General features: G+C 37.3%; 1 protein-coding gene across 1 annotated transcript in view; it reads left to right on the plus strand.

Moving 5' to 3' along the window:
* Positions 1 to 16,690, plus strand: part of IQCM (IQ motif containing M) — a gene marked incomplete at both ends in the record, with an annotated part of 428,042 nt that overhangs the window by 52,438 nt on the left and 358,914 nt on the right. The window contains 2 exons of the mRNA XM_082611212.1: positions 11,274 to 11,356; positions 13,514 to 13,781. Of these exons, the coding sequence (XP_082467338.1) occupies positions 11,274 to 11,356; positions 13,514 to 13,781 (351 nt within the window). The remainder of the gene's footprint in view (positions 1 to 11,273; positions 11,357 to 13,513; positions 13,782 to 16,690) is intronic.

The raw sequence follows: 16,690 nt of genomic DNA on the forward strand, positions 1-16,690 counted from the left end.
CATACAGTATTTCTCTTTCTGTGTCTGACTTGTTTCACTTAGCATAATGCCTTTAACGTCCATCCATGCCACAAATGGTTTCTTACTTTTTTTTGGTTTCTTAGTTTTTTATGGCTCAATAAAATTTCTTTGTGTATATATATATATTTATATATATATATATATATGCTAAAACTTCTTTATCCATTCATTCATTGATGGACACTTAGGTTGCTTCCATGTGTAGGCTATTGTAAATAATGCTGCTGTCAACATGGGGGTGCAGATACCTTTTTTGTTCTCCAAACTATTTTTCCATAGTGGCTGTACCAATTTACAATCCCACCAACCGTGTACAGAGGTCCTCTTTTCTCCACATCCATACCAGTATTTGATAGATCTTATATTTATGATGATGGCCATTCTAACAAGTGTGAGGTGATATTTCATTGTGGTTTTAGTTTGCATTTCCCTAATGACTAGTGATGTTGCACATCTTTTTATGTATTTGTTGGCCTTTTGTATATCTTCTTTGGGGAAATGTCTGTTTAGGCCCTTTGCCCATTTTTAAATAGAGTTATTTGTTTTTTTGCTGCTGAGTTGTATGAATTCTTTGTATATTTTGGATATTAGCCTCTTATCAGATATATGGTTTGCAAATATTTTTTCCCATTCTGTAAGTAAGGGACGTTTCAAATATTTTTTGAAATCCTTCTACATGCCAGGTCCTGTTCAAGGTCCTGGGAATACAGCAGGGAAAAAAAACAAAGCCCTTGCCTTTATGGAAGTTAAATTCCAGAACGCTAATTATGTCAGTACGCTGTTCAAAAACTTTGTTGCCCATTTCAGCAGCATAAGATTTAGCCCTTTGCTTAAATCAAACAGACTCACTACTTGCTGTCCCCCAAGCCACACATGTTCTCACTTCCTTGCGTTTGTGCTCATTCTCTCACCTGCCTGCTTCTCTGTTCCTCTAAGTGGACCAACCTGACCCACTCAGGACTGGTATTCAGTACCACAGGGGTGTGCTGGTCAGTATCCAGTTCTAACTGGTTGATGCTTGTGCTGAACCAGTTACTCAACATTTCACTGTTACCCCTGCACCCACCCTTCCAGGTGTAGCTCAGTCTCTTGAGAGCCTTTCCTAGGTCCTTCCTCAGTCTTCAGTGACCTCATCTTCATTTGAATTCATGGTACCCATGGGTTTATACCACTTATTTCACAAAGCTTACAGAGTTTCTTAGGACATCTGACGTACAGTTGTTTGCATTTTATTTAAAAATTTGACTTAGGCTTTTGTCTTTTCTTCCAAAATAGATGGCATGCTCCTTGCACAACTGAGACATTAAATATGTACTTCTTAATTGATCACTGCATCAGGAGGCACTCAGCATCCTGTAACTGTCTGCTGGGGACCTAAAGTGGAGAGGGACCCTATCTGCTGATATTCTGCGTCACTGTGCTTATCTTTAAGCAATTCCATCCTCCGGGGCTTTCTTCCACCCCCAGCTCCTATCTCAGAGTCGTCCCCCATCACTTCGTGTTTGCAGGGGCATTACCATGCCAGCACCCCTTAGGATGCTTGGCTAGTTTTCTGCATTAAAAGGACAGTGGGATATCTTGCTTGTCAACCAATTTAATGCAGACTGACACTCCTGGCACGCTGAATTAAGGTGGAGGAGCCAACTGCCTCAGAGAAGAGTCCATTTCTATGGAGATTAAAACAAGAAAATGACAGAGCACAGATACCTTTGTTTTCTTTTTATATTTAAAAGGAAAGAAGACAGTAGTTAAGCCAGAGCAGAAGATGAGTTTTGATTGTTAATTGCTAAGGGAAGTCCAGTATTTTAATTTATCCCAGTCATTTGTAGAACTAGGCAGGTTAGGTACAAATTCTGTGTTCTTTCCCATGATATAAGGCTGACAATGTGAGAATTAATCCTTTTTGGATGTTCCAGATTTGTTATTTTAAAACTATAACTGCGGTAGTCTTTCCCCTCTGGGTAGGAGCTGAGGAAAAGTGTTGTCGCCTTTTATCTAAGGGCATGTGATTACAGAGTCGTGACTTCCATAGGGCAAAGATGGTTTACAGATTTACTCAAATAATCCCTAAATTATTTAACAGGTCTCAAATACTTCACCACACTTTGATGGTCTAGTCAACTGACTGAACAATTATACTTAAAGTTTTAAAACAAGAGTCTCCATAAAGCATTTAATATTCCTATTTCTAATTATAAAGCCACGTGAGCACAAACTAGTACGTGTTGGTGTAACTGACTTTCTGGCTGTAGGGACAGCATTTGATACATCTTGGATAATCCTTTGGAAGTAAATGATAATTTCAAATGTAGGAAGAATGGCTTAGCTCAATCAACCCATTCATCAGCCCTTTATTGAGCATCCAGAATGTGATGCACTGAGCTGGGAACCATGAAGTTCAAAGAACAAGGCAACTCCAACTGAACATTTAAATCTTTTGGGAAGTGTCAAGAATTGTAGATGTCTAGGCCCCACTCTAGACTTGGTGTATTTTTAGCATTCCCCACCCTCTCTCCAGGCATTTGTCATCCTGGGTTGGGTACCTCTGGTGTAAAGTATAGTTTGGTACAAGGCAGTAGGGGTCTAATTGGGAATATTGAACTTCTATTTACATCCATCACTCTGCCTTTTTAGTTCCTTACACAGAAGCATATGATACATTTCAAGTGAGAGGCATGGACAACATAACTACTGAGTTTAAGGGAGGAACAGATCTTGGAGGCTGGAGATAGGATTTGAATCTATGCTTTAAGGATGGGTAGGATATAAATAAACATAGATGTGAGAACAGGACATTCTGAGTGGAAGACTGGCATAAACCTGAGCTCAAGTGTGTAAGCTTAAGGTGAGAATGTGTAAGGTATATGCCAAGTATTAATTGGATATTGGAAAATTGTGAGAAATCAGATGGACCTTCACAGGGACTTGGCCCCAAAGATCTGGCTTTGAGTTCTGTACCTGCCACTGAGTTACTGCTTACACTGACAAGGTATTTCACTTCTCTGAGCTCCAGTTGCCACATCTGCTGAAAGTGGGACAAGAGTTCTTATGGGATTGTTTAGAACCAGTAAGGTAATATGTATACAAGGGCTTGATAAACCCAATGCTAGCTGTTGTTATTATTGTCTTTTGGAGGGGGAGGCATTGAAGGTATTAGAGCAGAGTAGTGATGTATTAAAATTTTTAATCATGAATAAGTAAAAGAAATAGCTGAAAATAAGTATTCATTATCACTGAGTTACTTTATGTCATTGTGTTTAGGGACTTGGAACCCTGCCTTCAAAAGAGAAGGTTCCCCTAACTGCCCACCATGGCTGCGGAGGCTGGGCCGGACCAAGCAGAAAGTGAGTATCAGTGCTTACCTAACAGCTCAGCACACAGTGCATGATTCTCCAGTGGCTTTGAGGAAACTCTCCTGTTAGTTACTAACTCTCAGAGTGCTAACTCTATTGGCAAACCTGCAAGAACCCACCTCATTCCCTTTATTTAAGTATAACCAACTTTTGAGAGATATAGAGCAACTTTTGACTTAATGTGCTGTCCGATACGGTATGCAGTAGTCACATATGGCTATTTAGGGCTTGAAATGTGGCTAGTGAAACTAAGGAACTGAGTATTTAATTTTAATTCATTTTACTTTCAATATGAAACCTGATAATTCAGTTATTGGAAAACTTTTAAGCATACTTGGAGCAACTTGGGCATGTGAATCTCTTTTTTCAAGTGGACATTTTATAAATACAGCTAAAGTATTTCTGATAAAAATTTGGCATCTGAATTGAGATGTATGTAAGTGCAAAATACGTACAGGATTTTGAAGATAGAACGAAAAAAGGAATGTAAAATATCGTGTTAATTTCTAATATTGTTTAATATTGAAATGATAATGTTTGGGTATATTTTGTTTAAATAAAACATTCTATAATAATTTATTATATGTTATTAAAATTAATTTCACCTCTTTGCACTTTAAAAAATGTAACTACCAGAAAGTTTAAAATTACAAATGGGGCACACAGTATACTTCGTTTAGAGCTGCTCTAGACTTGGCAACACTTCAAGTAATCTTGAATTTAGGCTTAGGTAGCATGATTGAGAGACATTTAGTACTGTATGTAGAGCTGGAATCATTAAGATTTTCTGCCCTGCTACCTCCCCTTGGCTCTTGTGACCCCAGGCAGTATATGATACATTCCAGCTGACTTCTGTCCAGGGCTACAAATAGAGTGCACTGTGGATTACATTAACTCTCTTCCTATTTGGATAGTACAGCACCTTTTTTCAAGATGGAAAGGGCAGAAAGGGAGGAAGATCCAGGAAGTGGAGGAGGAATGTTCTCTAGCTTCATTTTGCCTTTGGATCATGCACATAATTACTTAAATTATACTTGAAGTCTTGCATCTATGAGCTTGGAATTCCCCTACATCTTCTTAGCAACCTACCACCAGTCTGAGAAATATTACCATAGAGATTTTGGGGGGGGGGCGGGTACATTGTAAAATCTCCCTGAGGTACTTAGGTAACGTATTAATCATATATTGTTGCAAAGAGAATAAGACAGTTTGCTTAAGAAGAATAAAATTGGGGAAGTGAGGAAAATTGTATCTATAAGAGACAACAGAATGCCTTTAAGTTGGAACTGAGAAGTTGGGTCCTAATGCAGTGTGTGTTGTGAAAAAAATTGTTGAATGTAGATTTTAGGAGATGATAGCCATATGCCACTTGAAATTTGGGTTTTGCTTGGTTTTAAAATTCTTTCTGAAAAGAAATTAGAAATACATTTTTTTTTCTTCACTTGTAAGTAATGGAATTGCATATAAACTATTTTATTTGAGGTCTTTCTCAAAGAGCATCTATTCACTTTCTAGCTTCTACAACTCTTTGCATGAGAATAAATTAAAGGCTCTTAGTTCTAGCTTCCCTCTCCTGCTTCTCCTCTCTAAGTTTCTCTGGTCCCCTAACCCTTCATTTGTTTTTTTAGTGGTTTGGTGTGTTTGTTATTTTTAGCTAAGGAATTTTTTTCCTACAAAATAAAACTTAGGAAGAGTTCAAATATGTAAAACAGATAAGGTCTAAGCTGCTCTCATTGAAGAAAAGCCTCCAAGGCAGTGAAATTGATGAGACAGTTTTAAAACCACTGCCTGAATCTGGATTTGATTCACTGTGTTATTTCTCTTGGGATATTTTCTGTTTTAAATCTTATCTCTAATAATATAGTGGAAAGCCTTATATCTTTAAAGGGAAATTCATACATTAGTGAGCTGGCAGTAGGGGGTGTTGGTGATTTATTTTGGCCTGTGTCACAGTATTTTACTGAATGTCATGGCATTTATTTACAATTTTATTTTCTGACGTTAGGCTCTAAGCACATGGAAGGCTGGGGTACAAAGTTGTCTTATTTATTTCAGCACATTTAACACCAAAACAGCATCTAGCACTAGTAGGTGCTTAACAAATGTATGCTGAACTGAGTCTCATTGAACGTGAAGTAGTGCTTTTTTAACACCTGTGAAATTAGGCATTTAGGCACTAAGTCTGACTGTATAAGCAAGGGAGGCCTTAGCCACGTGGCCATACATATTTGTTCAGGATATCTTCTTAGTAAGTTGTTGCAAAGTCTCTGAAGAATGCAGCCCGTTTGTAGGAAGAATGGGAGCCCTGTGATTAAGGGCAATTATTTTTGTTATGGTTGTAAAAAATAGGTTTGTTAGTCCCCAGGTCTTTTTGGATGCAGAAAAGACTTGTTTAATGATTACAATCAAGAGATGGCCAGTGGCTCATTTGCTGTCATAGTTTCCATAATTAGATCTTCTTCTGGTGTCTTCACTTCAGAGATTTACTAGAGCAATTATATAGAATCTATAAGGCATTGAGAGAAATCTGAAGTTTTATGAACTGTTAATCATAATAGCATTAAACTGATGATATATGAAGAGTGAGTTTTAAAAAAATATATAAAATAAATGTAAGAAAATCTTTTAGGCTAATGAAATCACTTGGTATTAGAGATTCATTTTTTCCCCCATGGGAATGTTAATATTTGTACTCATGTTTTAGATAAGTTTAATATGACTATTTCAACCTCTTCATGAACTTTATCATAAAATATTTGTTATTGCTTATAATGATTTTTTATTGCATTTTGGGGATTTAGCAACTTGAAGAATCCAAAATATGAAGAGATTTTATTATTTGCAAACCTATTAGTTAATTAGTCTTGAGTATAAAGAACTATAATAAGACCAGATTCTTTCAAACTAATTTAGAAAGTTGAAATTTATCTTTGTGCTATTGAAGAAATGAGGATTGATTAATGAAATTAATTATATAAACACTGTTGGGTAGATGTTTAGCCCAATGATAGTAATACAGCTGTAACTACAGTAATAATAATTGCTCACATTTATTGAAAGCTTATTATGTGCCAGGCTCTGTGCTAAGTGCTTTGTAACCAAGTCCAATGTAACCCTCAAGACAGTTCTGTGCAAGATATATTATTATTATCATCTTCATTTTACAAATGAGAAAATGAAGGCTTAAGGACAATAAAATATGGTTCATGAACAAATTGGAATTCAGAGCTAAACAGTATGACTCAGGAATGAGAGCTCTTAAAAATCATTTTATATGCTGTGGATATGTATTTGCAAATAAACAAAACCTTAATTATAGATTTTTTAACAGAGAAGGAGGAGACCTTGATGACTTCTTAATAACTGAAGTTATAATTTGCACTTGAACATATAAAAGCTGCATGCTTACATACTTACCCTGTTGTGAACAAAGAAACAGAAGCCTCAAACATTATTAACTGGATGAATTTTTAACATCAAAGTTGTTTAATTTCTTGTAATTTTAGAGTTCATTTGTTGAATATATACATATCCTTGGATATTATAAAAATAAAGAACACACCCTGTCTTTGCCTTTTCGAAGGCATTGAGATATGAGTTATCTGTGATACCTTGAAAATTTAACTCTTTGGTTCCAAGGCTAATTTTTAGTTATGAGAGAAAATCAGAACAGCTGCCTCAGTATCTTAAATGACAGTGAGGGCTCATGACTGCTGACTTGGTGTCTATGCGTCCATGTCTTCAGTGGAACCATTTCTAGGTCTGTGTGAAATCATTCTCTTCTGGTGCTGGCTGCCTTTCTCTGCCCTTTTAAGAAAATTTCAGGCCTTGTTCTTGAGGATGGTGAATATCAGGCACACTGGTCAACGAAGAGCCCAGCTAGAAAGAAGATGTTACCTTGGGAATTTAAACTCCTCTGTCAAAGGCTAATTTTTTGGTTAGGAAGGGGAAAATCAGAATGGCTCCATCAACACATTACATTATAATGGGGCAAAGGATTGCTGGCTTGAAATGAAGGTGTCTTAGTCCATTCAGGATGCCATAACAAAATGTCATAATGTGGGTGGCTTATAAACAACAGAAATTTATTTCTCATAGTTCTGGAGGCTGGGAAGTCCAAGATCATGGCATCAGCAGATTTATTGACTGGTGAAGGCCTGCCTCCTCACTAATAGGCTCACATGGTAGAAGGGACTATCTAGCTCTCTGGGGTCTCTTTTATAAGGGCACTAATCTCAATCATGAGGCTCCACCCTCATGGCCTGATCACGTACCAAAGGCCCCACCTCTTAATACCATCACATTGGGCATTAGGTTTCAACATATGAATTTTGGGCAGACACATATATTCAGTCCGCAGTAGGAAATGTCAGTGAAATAGGAGTACTCCACTAGGGTGACCAGTCAAACCTCAAAGGAGCCTCCAGAACTCACAAGGAGTGCATGACATTAGGAAAAGCAGCAGATGTGTTAAAAACAAAAAACAAAAAACAGCAAGCAACTCAGAAGACCAGCACCTTGTGGGTTCCCAGCCCGGCTGACTTTAGAAGGCACTTGGGCTCCCTGTGTCTCAGAGCTTTCCCTGCAAATGAAGACTAGATTATCTCTAAGGTCTTGCTTGGAATGAAGATGCAATGGCTTTTGTGAAGGTACATTTTCACCAAAACCTAATGACTTAATCATTTCATATATTAATAAATGATATTGTTTGTCATGTGTATAACACATGGCAATATTGTAATTATAAGTAATTGTAAGGGAGGTTTGATTAGTCAGAAGAAGAGAAATAAAGGGGGAAAGATTGTCATGGGAGGAGAAAAAAAGAGGACAGTGTGTGGAGCCACACCTTGGAATACCTCACTGCCTTTCCTCTGGGAACTAAGTGGTCTGGTTAGAAGCCCCCTCGAAGTAGATGTAGATTTTAGTTGAAACTTGGTGAAAGAGATAGTTTAAATCCCTGAACTTCTGTCTCTTCCATGTGAGGACAGTGCATCTTATGGCTTTGAATGGTAAACTTTGTATGAACCATTTTATGACTCACATGTGGTTTTGTGCTCTGATGTATTCAAAGAATATGTACACTTTTTCAGAAGCGTGTGTGTGAAGTCTTGACAACTACTTTTGGAAATAAGAAAAAAAAAATCCATCAATCATTGTCCTTAGAAGTATGTAGACAGCCCTGAATGTGGGCAGATACAGTGGCAAATGTGGGAGAACAGGGAGATTCGATTTTGGTAATGACTTTACAGCACTGTCCATAGGTACAAGTGGAAGGAAGGGAGAAGAAAGAGAGCAAGAGGAGATGCTCTTTCTAGAATAACTGCAGAGTGACAATCTCATCCCAGTGATGAGACAGCTTAGTAGATGCTTGCTCTCCTAACCCAGCACTTTTAAGATGGGTTAGAGCCCAGTTGTTCCATTCATTGCTAGGGTCTCCCCCAGGTTCAGTCCTCAGGATGTCATTGCCCCAAAGTAACAGTGGCCTGTTGCCCACTAGTCTACATGGTGAAAAACAAGGGGGAATTTTGTGAAGGAATGAAGAGTTTGCCTCAATGTTTCATTATGAATTTTCAAACATACAGCAAGCTTGAAAGAATTTTGAATCAACACCCAAATATCTACAACCCGGTGCTCACCATTAATATTTTACTGAATTTGATTTATCGCATATTCATCCATCAATCAACATACATATCATTAGTCAGAATTCAGTATTTGTTTATAGTTTTTCTTTTTTGATGTACAGTGTACTACAATGAAATCTTAGGTGTATATTCATTGAGTTATGATAATATACCTGTGTAATCTACTGTGTATCAAGACATAGAACATTGTCATCTCCCCCAGAAATTTCCTTCATGTCCCTTCTCAGTCAGTCCATGAAGATCACTGTTCTGGCTTTTTTTCTCCTATATATTAGCTTTATTTACACTAGAACATAAGTGGAACCATTGCTTTTTTGTGTAAGGATGCTTACTTGACATAATGTTTTTGAGATTCATTCATGTTGTCGTGTATGTCAGTAGTTTGATTCTTTTTTTTGCGGTATGCGGGCCTCTCACTGTTGTGGCCTCTCCCGTTGTGGAGCACAGGCTCTGGGCACGCAGGCTCAGTGGCCATGGCTCACGGGCCTAGCCGCTCCGCAGCATGTGGGATCTTCCCGGACCGGGGCATGAACGCATGTCCCCTGCATCGGCAGGCGGACTCTCAACCACTGTGCCACCAGGGAAGCCCCTGATTCTTTTTTGTTGCTGAGTAGTACTTCATTGTATGAGGATATCACAGTTTGTTTACTGTTCTCTTGTTGATACCCATCTGAGCTCTTTCCAGTTTGGAGTTATTATGAATATACCTGCTGTGAGCATTCTTATACAAGTCTTTTGTAAGTATAATGTTTCATTCTCTTTGGTAAAAACCTAGGAGTGGGATTGCTCAGTCACGGAGAAGGTATATATTAGGTTTTATAAGAAATTGCCATAGCTTTTCCAAACTGGTTATCCTATTTTATATTTCCACCAATGACACATGCGGGATCCAGTAGCTCCACTGTCTCACCAACATTGGCTGTTTTCAGTCTTTTTAATTTTAGCCATTCTGGTGGGCATATGGTGGTATCTGCTGTAGTCTGAATGTTTGTGTCCCCCTAAAATTCATATATTGAAATCCTAATGCCCAATGTGATGATGGTATTAGGGGTTGAGGCCTTTGGAAGGTGATCAGGTCATGAGGGTGGAACCCTCACAAATGGGATTAGTGCTGGTGTAAAAGAGGCCCCACAGACCTTCCTAATCCCCTCCACTATGTGAGGATACAACTAGACATCTACGACCAGGAAGAGGGCCCTCACCCGACCATGCTGACACCTTGATATTAGACTTCCAGCCTCCAGAACTGAGATAAATAAATTTTTTGTTGTTTATAACCTACCCAGTCTGTGATATTTTGTTATACCAACCCAAGCAGACTAAGATAGTATCTTATTGTAGTTTTGATTTGCATGAAGATGGAGTTTTTAATGACTTAAAATTTGAGTAAGTGAAAAGAAGAGAGAGAAAATCTTGATCCCAAGGGTACTAAAGGAGGTGTAATTATAGAAATGGGGAGCATACAGGCCAGACTGAAAAGCTAATTTGATAAGTAATATATTTAAATTTTACTGAGTCCAGGTTAGGAAGAGAAAGCCAAGAAACTTAAAAACGTCAGAATCAGCTAATAATAAAGGAAATATATAAGTAGGAAATCTTAGACGAGACTAAATGAAGATGATGTATTCTGTGTACACGCTATAGAATTCTATACATAGATCTGGGTAAAATGAATAAGAATCTTAGGAAAATACAGATGAGAGACGAGTTATCATTATAGTGTTACCCACTTGTAGGTACGTATATTTTTATTTCAATGCTATTCCTACTTAATAAACCTTTTGAATTTTATTATGCAGTTATAATTTTATCAAGTTGTAACGTAAATATTCTTGAAGAAATGTACAGCCATGTTAATTAGTCATCAGGTATAGAAAACACGGATAGACTTACTAATAATTTTTGTGTCCAAATCATGGTGTGTCTTCTGTATTTAAAGAACTTTCAGAACTAAAGGAGATATCAATTTTGTGTGTTTTCTTTGGTCTCCCTGGACTTTAATAATTTAGGATAATCTACTTAACACTCTGACCATTGTAAGCTAATTTTTTTAAAGTAAAATATTACATTAAAGGAATATTACATTAACTTCCTTTGCATTCACTTAAAACATCCACTTATAAAATTTTCTTTTTATAACATCCTGCAAATTCATAACTCTCCAAATTTCAATTTCATAGTTTTGCCATTTTTGGTTAAGAAAGTACATTAACTACATTTAAAAAAATAAACTATTTCTCTGTTTCTATTTTAGGTCCTATATTAGAGATCCCCAAGCAAGATATTTTTCAAGAAGCAAAAAGTCTCATTGCCCAGCACTATAAGAAAATAAATGAGGTTAGTGCTTTACATTTATCTAACACTGTATTTTTCCGGAAACTAATAGCAATTTTTATATATTACAATAATTGATCCAAATGATTGCATGAACCCTAATAGATTTTGAATAGAAGAGAAAATGAAATCCTTACTAGCTATAAAAATTGGTTTCAGATTACATTTAAAATTTAAAAATTTTTACATTTAAAAATTTAAAAAGATTTTTCAGCTCTACAGCTTATTTAATTACATATATTTTAAGTTTGCACATTCAATTTAATTTTTAATGTTTCCTGTTGATGAATTATAACAAGTTTTTGGATTAAATATCTCAAGTTAATATCCCTCTCTAAACACTGTTAGGCAAAGCTAAACTAGAAAATATACTGTGAGATGCGTCTCTCTTCTGCCACCTGCATGACATGCTTACCTGTATCTTCTCCCACATCATTTTGTATTAGGACTGTTTACTAGTCTAATAGCTCCTTGAGGGCAGTAACTGTCTTTTTTTGAATGTTGCATCTCTAGCAGTAAGCCTTGTATCTGGCTCAATAAATAATTGCTTAATGGCATGGATTTGGAAGGTGAGAAGGAATGAAAGGGAAAGGGGTGGCAAAGAGGCAGGAGGGTGGGTACAGGGTGAAATTTTGGAGGAGAGCGTCTACAGAGGAGATGGGTAATTTAGGGAGTAGCTGCTGTTGTGACAGTGGGCCTTTGGGGAGACAGGTGAGGGCAGGCGACTTCGGATGGTTTTCTGTGTGCCACACTATTCTTCTCCATTTTGAATACTTTAAAAAAAAAAACCCAGAATTTTAAATAAACATTTTTCCATGCTTACTGGGAGGGGGAAGAGGATTATAATTTTTACATGTGTTTCTTTTGAATGGTCCTCTAGGCTGAGACTGACCATAGGTGGTTTTAATCTTGTAATCAACATTGTTAACTTTGCTTAACTAACTTTTGCCTCTAATCAATTAAAAGTATTTGATTTCACTAGTAGGCATGTGAGATGAAAAGTTCACTGTCTTCACAGTTAGATAGCTGTGACTTAGAACCTTGACCTATTTTTAGAATTTTATCTAATAATAACAGCATAATATTCTACCTTTGGTTGCTTGGTAAAATGTAATACTAGTGTACTAAAACCTCCTTATTGGCATCTTCTATTATATTTTTGGCTGTGTCAGGTCTTAGTCTCAGCATGGGGGATCTTTCCTTGTAGCGCGCGGGCTTCTCTCTTGCTGTGGCACGCGGGTTTTCTCTTCTCTAGTTGTGGTGTGCAGGCTCCAGGGCGCATGGGCTCTGTAGTTTGTGGCCCGCAGGCTCTCTAGTTGAGGCGCGGGTTCAGTAGTTGTGGGGCACGGGCTTAGTTGCCCCGCGGCATGTGGGATCTTAGTTCCCCAGCCAGGGATTGAACCCGTGTCCTCTGCACTGGAAGGCGAATTCTTTACCACTGGACCACCAGGGAAGTCCCCTTATTGTCATCTTGAGTTGGCAACAGCTTGAATCTGTCTAAATGTTTTCTTGTGGGGAGGAGGAGAGCTGTAGCTCTATCTGTGGGCCAGAGAATTACTAGACTAAAACAATTATAATTGTTTGGATAATTGCCTGTCAGAGACCCGGGACTGTATTATTTTTCTGTTGCTCAAAGTCAAAATTAATAAGCAATTAAGTGATTGAAAGGATCTAAAATACATATCCAATTAGTAATATGCTTTTTTTGAGAATCTACCTCCATGTATGAGCAGTTATTTCTGGTTCAACAGGGAGTTTTGGGGACGTTAGCATTTTTTAGACATTTGAAGATTCTCCAAAGATGGTTGAAAATAAATTCTTATATGTCTATTTGAAAACTTCTATTTTAAAATGGACTTTAAAGCTGTATTAGAAAATATCACATTTGAGGAAAAAATTATTATTTTAAAATTCATATATTTTTTAAGTTGAATGTAACCCTCATGCTTGTTAAGGGCTTTTGGAGAACTATAAAGGATAACATCTACTTTATCTGATTATTGTCATGTGCTTTAAGTAAATCTTATACAGTAAGGTACTTTGTAAAATATATTTAGTGGATATAATTTTATTAATTTATTAACAAAATTTATTACATAATTTTTATACAGTTAATATTAAAATTAAATTTTATTAAATTTATTTTTGTTTTGTTCCTAGAATAAAGTTCCAGGTACTTCTATAAATGTCTTTAGAAATAAACATCAGAAACTGAAATCTAGCAAATTCATACCTTTGGAGATCAAAAAAAAGGAAACACTCGATACAGTCCAAGAACTTCAGGCAGCATACAAAATGATTTGTTTTCCCAAAGACTGTTCCAAAAGTGGACATTCTGAGGAGGCTCCATCACGAACTTCTTTCAAGGAGCCACACATTTTCAATGTAAAAAATAAATACAAGGGGTCTATAGATCTAATTGTGAAAGGTAAGTTTTTGGTGGAGCAAAGACATTTAGCAAGCCAGCAGGCAAAACTGTTTGCTTATGGTGTGCTTGTAATGGAATTTCCTTGTTCAAACAAAATCCTACACTTTAAACGTTAGCAGTGAAAGGTAGGGAGCCATGATTAAAAGGGCTGCTAACCTCTGGGAGCCACCAGAAATTGAGAAGAGGGCATCCTAATGGGAGAGAGGAATGCAGGGGAACAAAACGGGTTAGCCACTTCATCCAACAGACACTGTTCCTAGAGCATGCAAAAGCTCATGGCTCTGGATTCTGTTGTTGAGCAGGGTAGGTAGGGTAGGCAAGCTATTTGTGAGTGTGTCCCCCCAGAACCCTAAGGGGATTTTGGGGAGATATAGAGTTTCCTTTAAGACCAATTGTGATAAAGGTTTATTCTCTTTCAGAAACTTGGTAAGGTGGAACCTGGAGGTCTGTTTAAGCAAAGTTATATTGTTTTCTGAGACTAACTGGTTTTCCTGGCTGGAATGACCTCTTAAAGTACATTTCTAGTTATAAGCTTTCATAACTTCATCTGCATTTTCCTTATTTTGTTATTGCTTATTATGTTATTCATTCATTTGAATTTTTTCATTCAATGAGTGCCTGCTCTGTGCCAGGCAGTATGTTAGGAGTTGGAGAAACAAAGCTTAAAAGGCTCAGAGTAATGGTGGGGATAAATACTTGGGTAATTTCTTATCATATAGTGTGACAACTGCTGTACTAGAGTCAGTACAAAGCATTATGGAAACACTGAGGAGTAACCAACCAGATGCCAGAATGAAACTTTCTCAGATGAGATCTCATTAGAAATGGGTTTTAAGGAGAAGTTTGTTAAAGGTAGGTGGTAACAGGAAAGGCCATTTTGAACAGTGGGAGAAAAATATTAAAGCTCTGAAGGACAAAAGAAAGTGATATGTTTTGGGAAAGGAGAGATACGGTAAGAAATGAAATTGGGGAGGGGGTGAGGCTAGGTTTTGATGTGAATATAATAGCAGACCTAGGAGTTGACCCTATGTGTAATAGAGAGCCAGTGATGATGGGGGTGAGGAATGACCAATTCTTTCTGCTTAGAAAAATAAAACTGGTGGTAGAGGCTGTGGAGAGAATGGTGGCAGAGAGATAAGAAAGGAAGCTGCCCAGGAAAGAGATGGTCCATGTAAGGGATGGCAGGGGCCTAAAGCAGGGCAGTAGTGAAGCACGAAGTGTGGAGGAGGGATGTTCCAGCAGCATTTCTCAAAGTGTAGTTTTCAGAACACTAGTCCTGAGTGATTCACCTTGACATAAGTGTTCTTGGTAAGGTGAGTTTGAAAAAATGCATTTACTTCTTGGAGATTCATATTGAGCATTAATATATTGAAAACTCTAAGAAATACTACAGAAAAGAAATCTGTTTAATGTTTTTTAACCTGGCTATCACCAATTTGTTTGACCAAATAATTCCTACAGAAAGATATTCAGGTTTCTAGACTGGGAAGCTCAACAGACATCATTAAGCTGAATTAGGAATTCAGAGGGAGAAGCAGATTTAGGGCAGGTGAAGAAAGGGGCGTAAAAGATAACAAATTCAGTTTTAGACCTATTAAGTAGACACACATATGGAGATAACCATTAGGAAGTTGGAAGTGGAGGTCTGACACCTAAGAGAGAGATAGGTGAAGACTGAAGAATGATGTTGTGGGTCGCTGCTGTACTGAAACTGTGGGGTTCATGCATTTGTTCAACCAACGTTTATTTACTAGGTGAGATATAGAGAGATAAAAGATATGCCCCTTGCCCTCAAGAAGTTGAAATTTGCTATATATAATTTGTGTGTGGTTGGATGAAGGAGGATAAATAGATGATTATAGTACAGTGTGACCGACTATATTAAAAACAAGCTCTACTGCTTTGAAATCAATTGGAAAGATACCTGATTCAGATTTAGGAATAAGGATGGATTCCCAGGAGATTTAAAGTCTGGTATATTTTGAAGGATGAATAAGTGTTAACTCAAGAAGGAAGAAAAGTCCTATCTAGTCAGAGCGTCTAGTGTCTACATGACAATGAATATCTGAGAAAGTAATTATAGTGTACTTGACGGAACTGAAATAATTTTACATAACTGACATTAGGATTGGGGAGTAATTAGAGATGAGACTAGAAGAATACTGAATTTTAACCTAAAAGTAATCCAGGTGTTTTAAAGAAAAGTTGCAGTGGTCACATTTGCATTTTAGAACACATACTGGCAGCAGAGATGAGGTATGATGAATTTTGGAGGCACAGAGACCAATGAGGAGACAGTAACTCCCACGAGAAAGGATGACTTGAATTAAGGCAGTGGCACTGGGGATAGAACTGAGGGGAGAGGTTTTAGAGATATTTGAGAAGTAGAGTTATCTAGATTAGGTCAACAATAAGGTGGAACATAACAGAGAAGGGCTGTGGGATTCATTGGCTTAGTGGTACTGAGTGGCAGTGTGGAAACAGATATAGCAAATTAAAGGGTTGGAGATGCTCCTTCTGTATGCAATAAACTGGAATCTAAACCATGTATCTACTGAGCTTTGTAGCTCTAGGTGAAGAAGTTGGGAAACAGCATTATTAAAATATGTTGGTGGTTTGGGCTGCCTTTGGGAAGTTTTTATTAAAAAAAGAGATGAAGTAAGAAAAGTATTGGCTGGTTTGCAATCAGAAATGAAAGAGCATAGAGAGGTACCAAGCATTTGGGTCCTTGGTTTTGAGCAAATATCTACTAAGACTTATCATTGTAGCAAAAATCAGATTAAGGGTATGTTTTTCGCAACCCAGCTCATTGTTTCAGATGACCTAAAGGCACTTACTGTTGAGAGACTAAGGCAGGGGGTAAAGAAGTGAGGATACAAAGGATATTTTAAAGCTATGTATAAAAAAAG

The sequence above is a fragment of the Mesoplodon mirus genome (assembly GCF_964341445.2).
Source record: "Mesoplodon mirus genome assembly, chromosome: 2".
Lineage (NCBI taxonomy): Eukaryota > Metazoa > Chordata > Mammalia > Artiodactyla > Ziphiidae > Mesoplodon > Mesoplodon mirus.